This window comes from Sorex fumeus, unplaced genomic scaffold (genome assembly GCF_029834395.1).
Source record: "Sorex fumeus unplaced genomic scaffold, SorFum_2.1 ptg000079l, whole genome shotgun sequence".
Lineage (NCBI taxonomy): Eukaryota > Metazoa > Chordata > Mammalia > Eulipotyphla > Soricidae > Sorex > Sorex fumeus.
The window spans coordinates 1,407,665-1,426,721 of record NW_026606136.1 but is presented as its reverse complement, the minus strand read 5'-3'; the positions used below and the strand labels follow the sequence as shown (position 1 = coordinate 1,426,721).

At 36.2% G+C, this 19,057-nt stretch overlaps 1 protein-coding gene across 5 annotated transcripts in view; it reads right to left on the bottom strand.

Annotated features, from left to right (window-relative positions):
- PTPRD (protein tyrosine phosphatase receptor type D) overlaps positions 1–19,057 on the bottom strand; it is a 1,654,013-nt gene that overhangs the window by 343,506 nt on the left and 1,291,450 nt on the right. For all 5 annotated transcript variants that reach the window (XM_056130610.1, XM_056130612.1, XM_056130611.1 and 2 more), the window contains one exon: positions 4,241–4,386. In XM_056130610.1, coding sequence (XP_055986585.1) covers positions 4,241–4,386 — 146 coding nt within the window. The remainder of the gene's footprint in view (positions 1–4,240; positions 4,387–19,057) is intronic.

Sequence of the window (19,057 nt, the reverse complement as noted above, 5' to 3'; positions counted from 1 at the left end):
GAGGATTGGCTTGTGAGAATATCTGGGCATTGTGTATCCAGAGCATTTTGACCCTATTAATTTTGCAATAGACATTGCAATAATGGATCAGTGTCTCAAATTATTCTCTATCTAACATCATGCAAGCACAGGTGGATCCATTTAATAATTGGACTGTAAAATGGAGAATTAATGCATGCCACCACAGTAGCTTTTTCAGCTTGGAGTGCCTCATCCAGAACAGTATAGATGAACAAACCATGAAGAGAAACTGCATAAATCTCCTATTTAGGCAGCCAACAAGATGACTTTCACAACCCAAGAGCCGATGGCATGCATTAATTTTGTCATAAATCATTCCAGTGTTTGTTCAAGTTTTTTTCTTTTATTTTAGAGCATTTCTTCGCTGTAAAATGGATATTTGCTTCATCAGGCAGAAAATTAATGCCCTAAACTGTAAGCTTGAGTTCACTATTATCATGGACTCTACTCTGAAACAATTTAGCAGCACTGGAAATGTGATAGTTGAAGTGCTAACCTTTAGAATAGTGATGATGAGGAGGAGGAAAAGGAAGTGAAGAATATTGATAAAAATGTATAGCAAAACTGTGAACTCCACAAGAAGAAAACATCCACCCCATCAAAAAATGGGGTGACAAAATGAGCAGAAACTTTCTCAAAGAAATCCAAATGGCAAAAAGGCACATGAGAAAATGCCCTATATCACTAATCATCAGGGAGATGCAGATCAAAACCACCATGAGATACCATCTCACACCACAGAGACTGTCCCACATCCAAAAGAACAAAAGCAACCTGTACTAGTGCGGATGTGATGAGAAAGGGACCCTCCTTCACTGTTGGTGGGAGTGCTGATTGGTTTAGCCCTTTTAGAAAACAGTATGGACGATTCTCAATTCTCAAAAAATTAGAAACTGAGCTCCCATTTGACCCAACAATACCACTCCAGGGAATATATCCCGGAGAGGCAAAAAAGTACAGTCAAAATGACATCTGCACTTGTTGCTGCACTATTCACAATAGCCAAAATTTGGGAAAAAAATGAGTTCCCAAGAACAGATGACTGCTCAAAGAAACTTGGTACATCTACACAATGGAATACTATGCAGCTGTTAGAAAAGATGAAGTCATGAAATTTACATACAAGTGGTTCTACATGGAAACTATCATGCTAAGTGAAATGAGCCAGAAAGACAGGGATAGGCATAGAAAGATTGCACTCATCTGGGGAATATAAAGTAACAGAATGGGAGTCGAACATCCAAGAATAATTGAGATAAGTACCAGGAGGTCTGCTCCAGGGCTTGAAGCCAGCCTCACATGCTGGGGGAAAAGGCAGCTCAGATAGAGAAGGGAACACCAATTAAAGGATGTTTGGAGAACTCACTCGGGATGCGAGGTGTGTGCTGAAAGTAGACTATAGACCAAACAGGATGGCCACTCAAAACCTCTATTGCAAATTACAACACACTAAAGGAAACAGTGAACAAAAGAGAATGCCCTGCAACAGAGGCAGAGTGGGGTGGGGAGGATGGGGTGTTGGGGTGGGAGGGCTACTGGGATCATTGGTGGAGAATGGGCACTGGTGGCCGAATGAGTACTCGAATCATTGTATGACTGAAACCCAAGCACGATAGTTGTAAGTGTACAACTGTACCTCATGGTGTTTCACTAATAAAAAAATAAAAAAATAAAAATTTTTAAAAAAACTGTGGAGCCCTCTGCTTTATTTGTAAGGTTAGTGAGTTTTCTCAAAGCTTGGTCAGATGCTGTGCTTCTCTGGAGTATTTAGAACTCCGAGAAAAATACTTACATATGCCAAAGATGTAAGTTGAAAATGCTTTATAAACACATTTATAGATATTAAGTAGCAGATTTTGAATAGAATATATGTATGCAAGAGAGAGAATATTTTAAAGCATATATCTCTCAGACCTTTTTTGCATCACCTAATCTATTTTTTTAGCTTTTGAACCACACCTAGCAGTGCTCCTGGCTCTGCTGAGTTAACAATGTGATGTTATGGGGATCAAACCTCGATTGACTGTTTGAACAGCAAGCATCCTATACTTTGCAGTATTTCCTTGGCTCCTTGTTTCTGTCTTATAATCACAAAGATAATGAGTTTCTCGATGCACCACAGTTTATTTGCATAAGACCAATAAGAAGACTTTTTCCATGAATATATATGCGTTTTGGGAGAAAAAACTTTCATGGTTGTTCAAGTCTCTGTTAAAAGGGACATCATTAAAAATATGTACTCAACAATATCCTATAGTTTTATGCAGAAAACTGCTAAAACATTTTAATGCTACTTCAATTTCATTACTAGAAGCCTTAGTATGTGTTTGCAAAAAAAAATACTTCTTAGAACAAAACCTACTATCAGTTAAAACACACACAGTATCACACATTACAAACTAGTGCTGTAACTTCTAATTTTAAGACACTATTTAGCATCTTATACTGGATGCAGGCTAATAGTCTGTCAGATAATCTACTTCTACATAGAAGGGGAAATTAAATAAAAATCTGCAAGTGAAATTAGTGTCTCTAAGTTAAATTTAAGTTTAATATAACTAGAGAAACCAAAAATTATATATGTAACTACTACACATTAAATATTTTAATCCCAAAACTTGATATAATTTGATGTAGGTAAAATTAATGATCTGTATAAAAAGAATAAATTTTCCCTGGATATATCTCTATAGTTCTCACTAGAAAGTAAGCACTGAATAGAGTTCATTCTTCGAAATAATCATTATTATAATTTGTTTGCTTATTCTTTTATATCTTTATTGGGGTACTATGATTTACAATATTGTTTTTGATGGTTTCATGCATTATAATTCAATTTTTGATACTAGATTGGTCTAAAATTAAGACATTTTAAGTAGCAAGCATGATGTTAAACTCTAGAAAAATGTTAACTGACATTAAAATAAAAAAAGAATATCAAATTTGTGTACACAAATAATTTTCTTCATGATGTATGAAATACTTCTAATGTTATTTAAACTTTTTCTTTCTAATGTCATAGTATGGATTGATCCTAAAAGAAAAATCACCCTATATTCAAGGTTTTAAATTTTTAAGCTATATCACAGCTTTAATGTCTTGCAGTATACTTAATTACTGTACTAATATAATAATTTATATACAGTAAATGTTAGGAGATATGCTTTGCAATTTTAGATCATTTGCCACTGTGAGAAATGATTAAAAATAAGTGAAATCAAATAGTTCTTAATGTTGCAGTTGCTAAGTTCTTTAAACTAGAACTTGCCTTTCATTTTTCAAATTGTGCATTAGTTTATGAAGTAGGTAAAGTGAACTAAGTAACGCGGGGCCGTCTGGAGGGTTTCCTCTTCTTAACAATCAGACTACACTCTCTGTCTTACATGACAGCGTGTTCTTCTCATCTGTCTCTGTGAGGCTGATTGTGTTATTTTCCTCCAGAATGAGTACATTCTAAGCCATAAGGTTCCCCAAACACCCGAAGTAACATATGATTAGGTTTCATAAGCTTCAATGTGCTGGCAATTGCATTTCCAATGCATTACCTTTTCTGAATAAAGAAACTTGATTTCTTCAATAGGTTTAACTGTGATATTAACCTGATTTGAGTTATTTTTCTCATCCAAGTTGCTGCTCCATGTAAATCACAGGTGTGAGCTATAGTAGACAACTTCTGATACCCAGAATCCATTCCCCTTCTTCCAGGACTAGGAATTTTCTTTTGGGAAACAAAGTTCTCTCATTCCAAGCCAAGGGGTTTTAAGGAAGTCTTTTAATACCCAGAATCAAAGGTAGACTGATTAACTTAGTCTATAGCATAAAGTTGCCTATGCAGATTGGTTCAGGCAGGGTCTATAATTCAATATATACCATTAGATAGGAAGCTTTCTTTCATTCTCTAGTACTGGTTATATTTGCTTGTGAGGCTCCATTTCATACCACCAAGGTAAAACAGTCTGAGGATGAGACTAAGAGATAGATGCTGGGAACACTGCTTTATCCCTGGTATAGAGACAAAAGTCAGCCACCTGAGTTCCTGACTTCCTTTTTATTAAAAAGTCATTTTGAATTAATCATTCCATAACATGCAACATAAAAATAGTCAATAACTCAGTAATCTAGACATCAGACCTTAGAGAACACCAAGGAAGTGACATACAAACCAAAGATACAGTGGATACACTCTTCCCCCAGAGAAACAGAACAATGGACCTAATACCTCAAATCTCTGATTGCTGACTTTCTTCCCTTTTTTGTTCCAGACAATTTTTGGTCTTGGGTCTCCTGTAGCTTGGCAAATAAAAGAGGCAACTCCACCAGAGACCCCAGTCTGGTCAACTGGAGTCCGTGTAAACCTCGGAGGTGCTGAAAGAAAAAGAAACAACCCACACAATTAGTTGAAAACATAAAGTGCAGACTCTAACCAACATTCATTGCTGTTCTCACTTCTCTGTTTCACCCCTGAAGTCTATATTCACCCAATATGCACATATTAACATAAATATGTGAGGATTACAAAATTAGGAAAGTGCCTCTTACTTTTAAGAGAAGTTTAAAGAAAGAGAGGTAACTTTGGGTCAAGTTTTCTTGATCATTGTATAATTGAAAGCCAAGCACAAAAATTTGTAAGTCTACAACTGTACCTCATGGTGTCTCACTAATAAATATTTTTTTAAAAAAAGTAATATAAAGAAGAGTTTTGTTAAATACAAATCTTAAAACTTTAAAAAAAAGTTATCTTCTAGTGCTTTTACTGGCAAAATCTTTATCAAAGCAGAGCTCCAATAACATCTGAAAAGCAACACCGTACATTAATTTTTATTACCAGTATTAAAAAAATCCAATTTGTCCTCTGTAACAAAATGAGCTCATCAATCAAAGTGAGTAAAACTTCAGCCCTTTGCTTTGATACTGCTATCAGGACACTGCCAGGAAGTAACATTGCCACTGCTAAGCTATTCAAATTAGTGACATTTAAGAGAAATTCTACAAAATTGGAAAGAGAAAAGAAATATATCTTGAATTACAAGGTTTGGCAAGAAGCAGAAAGAGAGTGAATGGTGAGGTGACTCTCTAAAATAGATATTATGCTGTGCCTTCTGTGCAACTAGTTCCACTTTTGGGGGATAAAAGATGAATTAAAAAAAACAGAAAGTAGTTTATTTAAATAAATGAACAAATTTAAAGATTCCTAGAATGTGAAGTAGGCATTGTTCAAATCATCCCCATGTCCCTTAAATGTTTCTAACATTCATCATTACACTTAAAAACCTACCCATTGATTAACTTTGTATTTGGAGATCAGAAGAACTTATAAGTGTAATTATGCACAAATGTATATCACATACCATATATTTAGAAAAATTATAAATATACTAAATTATAAATAATGCTGAATTGACAGTAAGAAAAATAAAACTATAAGAGGAAAAGCATATAAATAGTACTTGTTATACATTTGTATATGTGTAAAGTTTTAGCAATATGAGATGATAAATGCTTATCATCAATAAAATGCCACAAAAATATTATAATATTATATGTGGAGAATATCAGAAAATAAAAAATCGTATCAAGAGAAAGACATGAGAGTGGGGCTGGAGCAATAGCACAGTGGGTAGGGCATTTCCCTTGCATGCTGCTGACCCGGGTTCGATTCCCAACATCCCATATAGTCCCCTGAGCATCTCCGGGTGTATTTCCTGAGCGCAGAGCTAGGAGTAACCCCTGTGCATTGCTGGGTGTGACCCCAAAAGCAAAATAAATAAATAAATAAATGAATAAATAAATAAAAAGACATGAGAAAAAATAATGCTAAAATGTGTGTGGTGGTGGCTGGGAAAACGCATTTTCTTATTTTTTTGAGTTTTAACAATGATTATGTTTGGCATATTTTGAAATGCAAATGAGGCTGGAGTGATAGCATAGCAGTAGGGCTTTTGCCTTGCACTTGGCCGACCCAGGTTCAATTCCTCCACCCCTCTCGGAGAGCCCAGCAAGCTACAGAGAGTAAAAGCCTGTCAAGCTCTCCGTGACATATTCGATATGCCAAACACAGTAACAACAAGTCTCACAATGGAGACGTTACTGGGCCCGCTCGAGCAAACCAATGAACAATGGGAACATTGGGAAAATACTTTTCTCAATCCTATTAAAATGTTTTCATTTTTTTTTGAGAGGGGTGGTACGCCACATCCTACAATGCTTTGGATTTACTTTTGATCCTATACTCAGTAATGACTTCTGAAATACTAGGTGGCATATATGGCTCTGGGGGCAGGCATGTGCATGTGTCTAACACACAGTATTATCTCTCTGACCTTATCCTCTTCTGTTACTTTTCTCAGTTGTATACTTTTAATAGGAAAAAATGATTTTAAGTGATTATATCTGACAGTTCTCTTGAAAACCACCTTTAGATCCTAAGAAATAAGAGAATAACAAAGTTCACTGTGATATCCCATATCTCATTATTATGTATACTTTTTCTGCATCATTTAACTATCTTCTACAATATCCTCTTGTTGACCTGATGCTATTTTCTAGCTTTCAGCTTGATTTTCCAGCATCATGAAGCCAGATGCCCACCTCAGCTTTACGCTTATGTATATGTATCTTTTCAGAGTAAAATTTTGTCTAAGCATTAAAAGATTCCTGGAAACAAATGAGAATGAAGACATGAGCTACCAGAACTTGTGGGAAACAGCAAAAGCAGTGTTAGGAAGAAAGTTTATAGCTTTGCAAGCATTCATCGGTAAGAACAAAAGGCTGCAAATAAATAATTTAACCTAAAAGTTTAAGATCTTGGAGAATGACCAATTATAGGAACCCAAATTAGACAGGAAAAAGAAAATGATAAAATTTAAAACAGAAGTTAATGATCTGGATGCCCAAGAAACAACACAAAAGATAAAATAATCCTAAAGCTGGTTCTCAGAGAAAATAAACAAGATCAATAAATGACTAGCAATACTCAGAGAGAGAGAGAGAGAGAGAGAGAGAGAGAGAGAGAACCCTGATTAACCAAAGAAACAAAAGGGGGGCATTACAACAGAAACCAAAGAAATTTAAAGGATCATCAGAGATTACTTTGGTATCTTTATGCCATCAACCAAGAGAACCTAGAAGATATGGATAAATTCCTGGACTCCTATAACCTCTCAATGCTTAACCAAGAAGATTTGGATTACCTGAACAGACCTATCCCTATCAAGGAAACTGAAATAGTAATCAAACGTTTCCCCCAAAACAAAAGCCATGCCCCAGGTGGATTCACTAGTGAATTCTTTCAAATTTTTATAGAGGACCTACTCCCAATACTTTTCAAGCTTTTCAAGGAAATTAAAAGAATAGAAATACTTCCATACAGTTTCTGTGATGCAAATATCACCCTGATAACACAAAACACACAGAGACACCACAAAATAAGTGCATGTTGATATCCCTGATGATGTGCAATGATCCTCAACAAAAAATACTAGAAAATAGAGTCCAATCATTATAAAAAGATCATCCACCACAACTAAATAGGATTCAGGGCTGGAGCAATAGCACAGTAGGTAAGGCGTTTGCCTTGCACGTGACCGACCCGGGTTCAATTCCCAGCATCCCATATGGTCCCCTGAGCACCACCAGGAGTAATTCCTGAGTGCAGAGCCAGGAATAACCCCTGTGCATGGCCAGTTGTGCCCCAAAAAGAAAAAATAAAATAAATAGGATTCATTCCAGGGTTGCAAGGATAGCTTAACACTCATAAGTTAGAAAGCATAACACACCATACCAGTAAAAGAAAAGATAAAAATCCATGTGATCATATCAGTAGATGCAGAGAAAGCATTTCACACGATCCAAATGTGACACTCCTTTTTTTAAAATAAAAACTCTCAACAAAATGGAGTTGAGAGAAATTTTCTCAATATAGTGAAAGGCATCTACCAGAAGCCAAGAGTAAGAATTATTCTCAATGGTCAAACATTGAAAACCTTCCCTCTAAGATTGGTGACAACACATGATTGTCTACTGTTGCCACTTCCATTCAATAGAATACTGGAAGTACTAGTCATAGCAGTAAGGTAAGAAAAAAAAATTCAAGGGTACCCTAATAGAAAAGGAAGAAGTCAAGCTGTCACTATTTGTATATGACATGATACTAAACAAAAAGTCCCAAAGACTTCAAAAAAGTTCCTAGAAATGATAGGTTTGTATAGTAAAGTGGCAGGTTACAAATTCAATACCCAAAGTCCATGGCTTTCCTATATACAAATAATTTAAAGAGAAGAAAGAGATATTTAATAAGACAAAACCATTCACAGTTGTGCCCCAAAGAATAAAGTATCTGACATAGACACTCAAATATATGATCACTTAATGTTTGGTAAAAGAACAAGTAATGTGAAGTAATGATCTTTAAAGACATCTTTAAAGATCAAACATCACTGACCAAGCAAGTGCAAGCAAAGATAAACATATACTGGCATGGCAAAACCATACAGCAGGAATGCCATTTTCACTTCTATGTTCACTGCAACACTGCTCACAATAGCCAGAATCTGGAAACAACCGAGTCCTCGAGAACAGATGAGTGAATTAAGAAAGTATGGTACATATACATAATGAAATACTATGCAGCTGTTAGGAAGACCTGAAGTCATGAAATTTGCTTATAAATGAATAGGCATGGAGAGAATCATATTTTGTGAAATGAGTCAGAAGGACAGGGACAGACATAGAATGATTGCTTGTGGGATGAAACAAATAAACAAAAAAGCATACGTTGAGAATACTACCCAGGACAGCAGAAACAGGGGCCAGGAGGATTGGTCCATGATTGGAAGCCTACCTCAAATACTGGAAAGAGGGCAGTTGGGATAGAGAAGGGACCATTTTAAGAATGATGGTTGCAAGTGATCGATCTAGATGACAGGTGCATGCTGAAAGTGGGTAAAGGACCAAACATGATGGTCTCTCAGTATCTGTATTGCAAACCATAATGCCCAAAGTAGAGAGAGAGAGAAAGAAGAAAAGTGCCTTCCAGAGAGGCAGGTTAAGAGGTGGAGGATGGCAGGAGGGATGCTGGTGATATTGGTGATGGGAAATGTACACTGGTGGAATGACAGGTGTTGGGACATTGTATGACTTAAACCCAATCATAAGATATACAGCTTTATAACTATATACCTTATGGTTATTAAGTAGAAAAAATGAAAACAAATTTTAAAATAAAGTAAATTAGCTTTAAAAACGTGTTTGTCCCTCTGCTATGGGAATTATATCTATAGTACTTAAATTAAAATATCATGATAATTTTCAATACGAAATAGTTATAGCCACAAACTTGACAACACCAAATGTGACAATAATGTATATACAAATCTTATGTAGTTTTATGAAAAAATAAAATTCTTGCATTGCTATTTTAAATGGCATAATTCTGTGATTTTTAAATACCTTCTTTTTCAAAGTCTACAATATGTTGCAAACCATGAAAGAAATCAATTTTAATAACCCAAGTTCCCACTTCTTTTCCACTTGGAAATTTTTTGGAACAATGTGTGAAAAGGAAAAAGGTACATTATATAGAGACAGAGCAATATTACAGTGGAGAGATATTTGCCTTCCATGTGGCAAACCTGGGTTCAATTCCTGGTACCCAATATGGTCACCTGAGCTCACCAGGAATGAACTCTGAGTGTAGGTCCAGGAGTAGTCCTGAGCACCACCAGATGTGGCCAAAAAAAGGGGGGAGGGGTACATTATATAAAATTATCATTAATAAAGATTTAAAAATCTTAGAGTCTAGATTACAAATATTGCATGATATATATTTCAATTACTAAATATAATTTAATACAGTTTTACCTAAAAAATAAAGAGGACTAGATAATTCTGAAATCTATCAAATAGGCCAGGTCTATATAAGAATTTGAAACACTCCTGTGGGAAGGCTAAAAAGACATTTATTAAACATATCTTCTTTCTCCATGAAAATCAGAGAAGGCCAATTTCTGTATATCAGGAAATGGTGTGTTCACTATTCAATATTCGAGTATGTTTTATGTTTGTCTTCATTTTATAATAATGCTTTAAAAATTCCACATTAATGCCAATAATCATAAGAATCTTCCAAATTATGAACACTAGATTTTACATTAACGACTTTTTTTTTCGCTTTTTTTTTGGGGGGGGTCACACCCAGCGATGCACAGGGGTTACTCCTGGCTCTGTACTCAGGAGTTACTCCTGGCAGTGCTCAGGGGACCATATGGGATGCTGGGAATCGAACCTGGGAAGGCCACATGGGTAGGCCGAATGGGTAGGCTGCTTGCAAGGCAAACTCCCTACCCATTGTGCTCTCTCTCCAGCCCCAAGGACTTTTTTCAAAGATGTTAGTTAAGTAATAAAATTAATCAACTAAATTATAAGGAAATAATTAAAAATTATCAAACTAAGTAGTTAGGATCTGTTTTTTATCTGGGTCTCTTTCTAATCCTATGGTCACTTTGGCATCTTAGTATTCATCAAAACAGGACTTTAATAAGGTCCTTAACTTTATTGTTTGGGAAGAAGAAAATGAAAAAATCACATGCATAATTTTATTTACTTATGTGCTTGTACACAGCATTTTACCATTTTCAAACGTGAAAAAAATGTTTTTAGTGACACAGAAATCATGTTTAGATATGATTTTTTTTATTATTTGTCCATTAAATTCAAACCACAAATGAATAAAAGTAATTATTCTATGATACCGAATGTAGCCTGCCCACACGGCAGAGTCTGGCAAACTCCCCGTGGCGTACCAAATATGCCAAATACCAGTAACAATGATGGGTCTCATTCTCCTAAAAAGCCTTGAATATAATCTCAGGGCTAGGATGAAGGAGACGTTACTGGGGCCTGCTCGAGGCAATCGATGAATAACAGGATGATCTGTGATCTGTGATTCTATGACACAAAGATTCAAGATAGCATAGTAAACTCCTTCCAATAATCATATTTGTTTCCAAAATAAAATTTGTGGTTGGTCAAGCTAAAAATGATGCTCTCAATACCAGGAAGCCAGCCAAAGGAAACAATATTAAAAAAAAAAAAGGATTAAATTTAACAACTCCAACAAACAACCTGGGCAAGTAAAAATATTTATTCTTTGAGTAACATGACAATATGTCACCTACTTCACCTCCTCTATTTCTTAGTTTATTAAAAAAAAAAAGCAAACAACAAAACAAGGGGCTGGAGCAATAGCACAGTGCATAGGGCACTTGACACAGTTGACCTGGGTTCAATTCCCAGCATCCCATATGGCCCCTCCGCCCCCCAGCACTGCCAGGAGAAATTCCTGAGTGCAGAGCCAGGAGTAACCTCTGAGGCTCTCCAGGGTATGACCCAAAGCCAAAAAAACAAAACAAACCAAAACAAACAAAAAAACCTAAATATTTCTAACTGCTCTTACTATGAATGCTGCCCAAATAATCATTCTCTGAATAAAAGAAATGGAAGGAAAGAAGGGACAATTCACGTGAAAGCATAAAATACAGATTTCTGAAAATCACACAACTGGCCATGCTCAAGTTTAAATAACAAAAACCCTTATTTTTATTTCCATGAAATACAACCATGAATTATATTTCATGAATTTATTTCACATGTCTCGCCTGTGTGGCAAAACTACCTGTGACGTATTCAATATGCCAAACACAGTAACAACAAGGCTAAAAATGGAGATGTTACTGGGCCCACTCGAGCAAATCGATGAACAACGGGAGGACAGTGACAGTGACAATTGTATGAATTATTTTATTTCATGAATCAAAATATTATTATACTTAATCTAAAACATTAAATGATAAGAATGTAAAGATGGTGGATTGGGAGGTAGCACAGGACTTAAGGCATTTGCCTTGCATACTGCCAACCCAGGTCTGATCCCAGTCACCATGTATAGTGACTTGAGCATCACCAGACATGATTTCTGAGCATAGAGCCAAGAGTAAAGACTGAGCACTGCTGGCTGTCACTCCAAAATAGAACATCATCTAAGGGAAAAAATAAATAAAAAGATGTAAAGATGCAGTAAAAATGAAGACTTGTAGTCATATTTTGATAGGTGACATTCCTCTATTATAGCTAACTCCCAGAGCCTACACCTAAAGATACTAGCACAGTTCTATGAAAACTATATTTTTGCTAAAACCGGCTTGAAAAGTGAGATATATGACTTTTTACTATACTAGCGTTGGGTACTGCAGAGGTCAAATTGCCATTGACCAAGAAAGTTGACTTTCTAAATGGAAAATGGAAGATAAATCTGCATAGAGCCAGAACTTTGACATGTTTGATATTCTAGAATGTTTTCTGTTGTGCTCATTTGGTGTTTTCAAAGACTGCATTCTCGAGAATTATTCAGAGAGCTGAGGAGCATCAGTAGCCCCAGGACTCCTGTAGGTTCTTCCCTACACAGCTCAACATGAGTCCCACACTATACTGGTTTTAACTTGGAAGAGTTTCGAATATTTCTTAAAGTATCGCTAATGCATTGTATCTTTGCTTGCAATGATTGAAATATCATGATGCCATATAAGATTTCAAGTGGTTATTCTCACTGAAGACATGATATGCTCAATGAGTAACTTCAGATATTATATTTAGGGGACAGCACCAACCAGCACCAATAAAATTCCTTTGATCATCCTTAGCTAACTGCTTTATTGAAGACAAAATTGGACTTTTAGTGCACTACTTTAAATAGAGCTAGACAGTAACAGGGAAGAATCACTGGAATGGTTCTAGTAATGTCCATGAAAGAAAATAATGCATAAAAAAATTATTATTTTTTTTTTGCTCTTTGGATCACACCTGGCGAAGCACAGGGTTACTCCTGGTTCTGCACTTAGGAGTTACTCCTGGCAGTGCTCAGGGGACCATATGGGATGCTGGGAATCGAACCCAGGTCGGCCGCGTGCAAGGCAAAGGCCCTACCCACTGTGCTATCTTTCCAGCCCCTGTATAAGAAATTCTTAAAGGAATCAACTCAGATTTGTAGTAAATTCATTGGCCAACTGAGAAACATTTATAAAGGCATTATATATATACATATATATGTGTGTGTGTATATATATATATATATATATATATATATATATATATATATATATGGGCTGGAGCGATAGCACAGCGGTAGGGAGTTTGTCTTGCACGCAGCCCACATGGCCGACCCGAGTTCGATTCCTCCGCCCCTCTCGGAGAGCCCGGCAAGCTACCGAGAGTATCTCGCCCGCACGGCAGAGCCTGGCAAGCTCCCCGTGACGTATTCGATATGCCAGACACAATCTGGGTTTGATTCCTCCACCCCTCTCAGAGAGCCCGACAAGCTACAGAGAGTATTCTGCCTGCATAGCAAAGCCTGGCAAGCTACCCGTGATGTATTCGATATGCCAAAAACAGTAACAACAAATCTCAGAATGAAGACATTACTGGTGCCTGCTCAAGAAAATTGATGAATGGGAGGACAGTGCTACAGTGCCCCCCCCCCACATATATATATATATATATATATATATATATATATACACACACATAATGCCAGAGCTACAAATCTGAAAATAAGAAATGACTGCACCATTTGTCTAATTTAATTCTAATGAATAAGCTGCTTTTTGCAGACATCAAGGAAATATGTCCAATGGGGAACAAAATTAACAGCATGTAACTAATTGGCTTTGTTTCTTTCAGCTGATTAGCATTTCCTTAAATAGCGGCTTTGTTTTAAAGGGGGTATTTGTCATATTAATGTACTTAAAATCTTAAAAAAAGGGAAGGTTAATAATGTTATTAAACGATACTAAAGCCAAGGAAGAGTGCTCAATTAAAAAAAAAAACTGTGTAGCCCTGTCTTTAGAATGGGCTTCCTTTCTCAAAGAGGTCCATAAAATTTATGAGACCATCCACTCTGCCCTTTTCTGATCTTTCTCTAGAATCATCAGGGAAGGTGTTGAAAGGTTTAGCAATAGGGAACCCTGCAGTTGCGTTAGAGATGTGGTGGACAGGAGGCAAGTTAGGGCTGATCTCTGGGTAAAGGCTAGGTCTGAAGGTGGAGTTGGAGCCTAACTATTACAGAGCCTTTTCATTCCCTCCCAGTCACAGCACAACCAAATATCACAACACTGTCCCAAACGGAGAAAGGGGCCAGATCTGAGGTAATGAATTTTCTAAAATCATTTGCTTAAATGTTTACCAGGGAGGAATAATAATGAGCAAAGTTGCCTGAAACAGCAGTCTTACGAATTGACACACTCAAGAAAAGAGTTTGAGAGGAGGGCCAGAATCCAAGCACAGACACTGAGACCTATGGAAACATTTCTCCCATGCCAGGGTATCTAAACAGGATTATCTGTCACATCCATGGCTAGGACAGACCTTTAAAGTATAACAGCTTTTTTTTGGGTTCACTGATGGCATTTTCATTTCTTTCATTTTTTTTAAATTAAGTTTTTATAATCAGGTAACTTTGTCACAATGGGATTAACATTCACTATATTGATATAAATATAATAATATGCTGTTTGGGAAAGGACCATATCCTATGGTGCACAAGGGCTGCTCTGTGCTCAGAAGTGACCCTGATGGTGTTCCCTGGCCATACAAAGTGCCAGAGATTTGAATATGGGTGATGGTCTACATAGCATCATGAAAGACAAGCACTCAATTCCTATACTATCACTTCAGGCCTGATATTTTCAATTTTTGATGAGAATACTTAATCTTTCATTGCATTCATCTGGGGAACATAAAGTAACAAAATAGGAGACTAACACCCAAGAATAGCCAAGATAAAATACCAGGAGGTTTACTCCATGGCTTGAAGGCCAGCTTCACACTCAAGGGGTAAAGGCAGCCCAGATGTAGAAGGGAGCACCAAATAGGGGGTGGTGGGAGGATCCTCCCAGGATGGGAGAAGCATGCTGAAAATAGACTCCAGACAGAACATGAACGCCACTCAATGACTCTTTTGCAAACCACAGACCCAAAAGGAGAGAGAGAACAAAAGGGAGTGCCCTGTCACAGAGGCAGGGTGGGATGGGGGGATGAGAGGGGTGGAAGGGATATTGGGATTAATGGTGGTGTAGAATGGCCACTGGTGGAGGGATGGGTACTGGATCATTGTACAACGGAAACCCAAGCACAAAAGTTTGTAAGTCTACAACTGTACCTTCATGGTGTTTCATTAATAAAAATTAAATAAATATCTCACTGAAAAAATACTTAAACTTTCAACTTAAATGCTTTATTTAAAAAGGATTATACATCAAAATGGGATAAGCAGATTACTAAACTTGAGCACTGGACTGCTTCACATATATTTTATATATGTTATCCTATGTTTTTCATACTTAAGCATGATGAGTTCATTATTCCTATTTTATAATTTTACAGAAAATTTTATATTACTATAGAAATTTGGAACAAGTAAAGGAGGAGAGAGCGAAAGAAAGAAGTTCACAGACTTTTAACAGTGAGTCTTGAACATTTAATTGTGAAACTTTCACACGAGGAAATCAGAAGACTAATAAGTTACAAGACACTGCATGCTAAAATTTGACTAGTGAACTTTCATCTGTTTGGTTTACCATAAAATGTGTACTGGTCATTTCATTTATCAATAAGTACATTGTGCTGTATTACAGCAATTCTTTTTGCTAGTAAAGTGAGAAGGTTCACCCAAGATTTGTTGTCTATCAAAGTTCTCAGGCCTACTCCTAGGAACCAGCTGGCCTGAGAACAGCTTAACTGAATATGATGCCTGGCTAATAGACAAAAATCAATTCCACAAAACTCAAAAACATATCAAATGAGTTGCAAATTTAGCATGTAGAATACATTTATATTATTTTCCGTATCCATTACATTTGTTTATAATGAATAAAGACAAATATCCTAATAACGTTTTGACGTCATTTTATCCATTTTGCATTATTTTTCCCACAATATTTCAATAACATATTTATGTCTGTTTATACGGTAAGTTTTATTAAGGACCCCCACTATTAGTTTTTTGAAAATGGCTATTAACACATTTTCTCAATGGATGAATAGATAACTGTGTAATTTTCAATGTTTAGGTTGAAAAGGGATTGATAGGTACACTGCAAAAAAAATGAAAAAGAAAAGAAAAAAGGAATGAGGAGAAAGGAAAATAATATATTTAATGAAAAGATAGCTATCATGTTATATAGGACCAGTGCCCGGTCCTATATCAACCATCTTAGAGATTATCTAGTACCATCTTAAAACCATTACACTGGGGCTGAAGTAATAGTACAGCAGGTAGGGCATTCGCCTTGCATGTGGCTGACCTGGGTTCAATCCCTGGCATCCCATATGGTCCCCCGAGCACCGCCAGGAGTAACCTCTGAGCATCACTGGGTATGTGGGGTTCATAAACAAAAAAATAAAATAAAAACCATTATGCTAAGAGAAAAGATGCATGCTACTGGCACTCCCCAATCAATTTTATTATTCCCATCTCAGGTGCAATCCATTCTCCCAGCTACACTGCCTTGGCCGCACTAGGACTTCTCTGTTAGCACGACTTGTTAATTTTAGCTTAGATATTCTGGCTCTAAATGTTTCACACCTCTTTTGTTATATCCAATAACAAAACATGATTCTCATTTTAATTTAGACAGTAGAATAACATTAGAGCCATTGAATACACACACAGAAATATATAGCTATATGTATGTATGCATATATAAACATATGTAGATAGAAGGATGTACGTGTGCTTCACACATATGAAGGCCCCACTTCCTACCAATGAAATAATCAGTGGTGGGGACAGGATATTACACTCTATAGAATCCGGAGTTCAGCCAGAATTATGACTAAATGATTTATTGTAGCTTTCACTCCACAGTCACATGACCTTAGGTTTTTCCTGAAACAACTGCTATACATGACTACTGCATCTTTTCCTTCTTGCTCATGAGAGTGTCTGACCTTTTTTTTAATGTTTAAAACTTTATTTAAACACTGTGATTTATGAAGTTGCTCAGAATAGTTTTTCATGCATTCTATGTCCCAACAACAATTACACCATGAGTGAGTTTTTCAATTTTTAATGAGTCAAAGATTATATGTCATTTATAAACACGCAGAACAAACTTTACAGCCTACTCTTGAAAATGCATTTAAAGATATGTCTTTCTTTTGTGTGTTTTTGTTTAAAGGCCACACCCAACAGTGGTATGGGCTTATTTCTGCCTCTGTGCTCAGAGGTCACTCCTGGCAGAGCTTAGTGGACCATATGTGGTGTGGAAATCTAACCCAGGTTGGCCATGCACAAAGAAAGTGACTTTTACACATTGCACTATCTCTCTGGCCCATCTGTTTGTTTTTTAAGACCTTTTAGAGCTAATGCCGATCTATTTCCCAAATAATGCATCTCCTGTTGTCCACAGAAACCTGGGGGTTTTGAACATGTTGCTAACTTGTACAAAATCCCTTCTCCCCGACTTCGCTTATTTACAGAATGCACAATGTATTCACTTACCAATCTTACATTACTGATACTAAATCCTTACCTCAGCTTAATATCCAGCACCCCCAGGAATAACACCTGAGCACAGAGCCAGGTGTAACCACTGAGCGCTGCTGGGTATTTCCCAGAAATACCAAAAATCATTAAAATATATTTAAAAAATAAAGACTTCTTTGGTCTCCCCCCTACACCCCCAATTGGGTAAATTACCTTTCCTTCTCATTCTCATCACATTTTTTATTACTTTTTTTATAACTTATAACTTGAAAAAATTTAGTTATGACTTAATCTTCTCTCAAGTCCATATTATACTCATTCAGCACACAGTAGCTATTAATTTCGTACACAGAGTTGATAAAAAGGTTGGCCAAGTCATTATAATCTGTAGTACAAATTAGAGTGGGAACATGATTATTATGGCATTATATAAATGCATTTGTTAAAAGGTTGATAAATCAGCTATAGAGCACAAAATTTAAACACTACACATTGCCATTCCAAAACACCACTATTACGTGGTGGAAGAAAAATGGAACCAAGGCAAAATCAAAGATTCCTGTGTTCCTTCTGTCTGACTTAACTCAAAGTAAAATCAAATGCAATAGACTGAATCACTTTTATGAAACTATTTCACCTCATTATCACTCATTTTTCCTCTTATCTGAAATTTTTATGTATTTTATGTAAAATGACTATTATTAGAACATATTTATTAAAAGAAAATGAGAAAAGACATACAAAAATACGTTTATTTCCTTGCAAAGTCCTGCAATTTTTTTATATATCATGGATATTAACCTTTGTCAAATGAGTGACGGGCAGACATTTTCCCTCAGTCATTGAATTGTGGTTATTTCCTTTGAATTCCAAAAGCTTCTTAATTTTGTGTAATTTATCTTTGATTTGTCTTGCTTGGCCAATAGCTTTGAATCTGTAACGGTGTCTCTAGCTTCAACATAATGGAGAGTCCTGCCAAAATTTTCTTCAATATATCTTATGGAGTCAGGTTCTGATATCAATTTGTATTTTATTTTTATGCATGGTGTTAGAAAGGAGTCTGCCTTCTTTTTTTATGTGTGAGAAACCATTTTCCTAAATATCATCTATTCAACAGGCTTTCCATGCTCCACTTTGTGCTTTTTGATTCTTCACCAAACATTAATTTTCCATATAATTGAGCATCTGTCTCTGGATTTTTTATATTACTCCATCGACCCCAGGTCTGTTTTTATTCCAGTATGATTCTGTTTCAATTTCAATTGTACAACAGATTTGTAATATTGTAGGCAATGCCTCCAATCTTCTTTTTTCAAAGATTTCTTTGATTATTCGGAGGGGGGGATTATTCCATATGAACTTTAAGAGTATTTCATCTATTTCTCTGGAAAACGGTAAAAGTATCCTTATAGAGATTGCATTGAATCTGTACAATGCTTTGGGGACTATGACCATTTTTAAAGATGTTAATCCTCCCAATCCATCAATGGGAGATGTGTT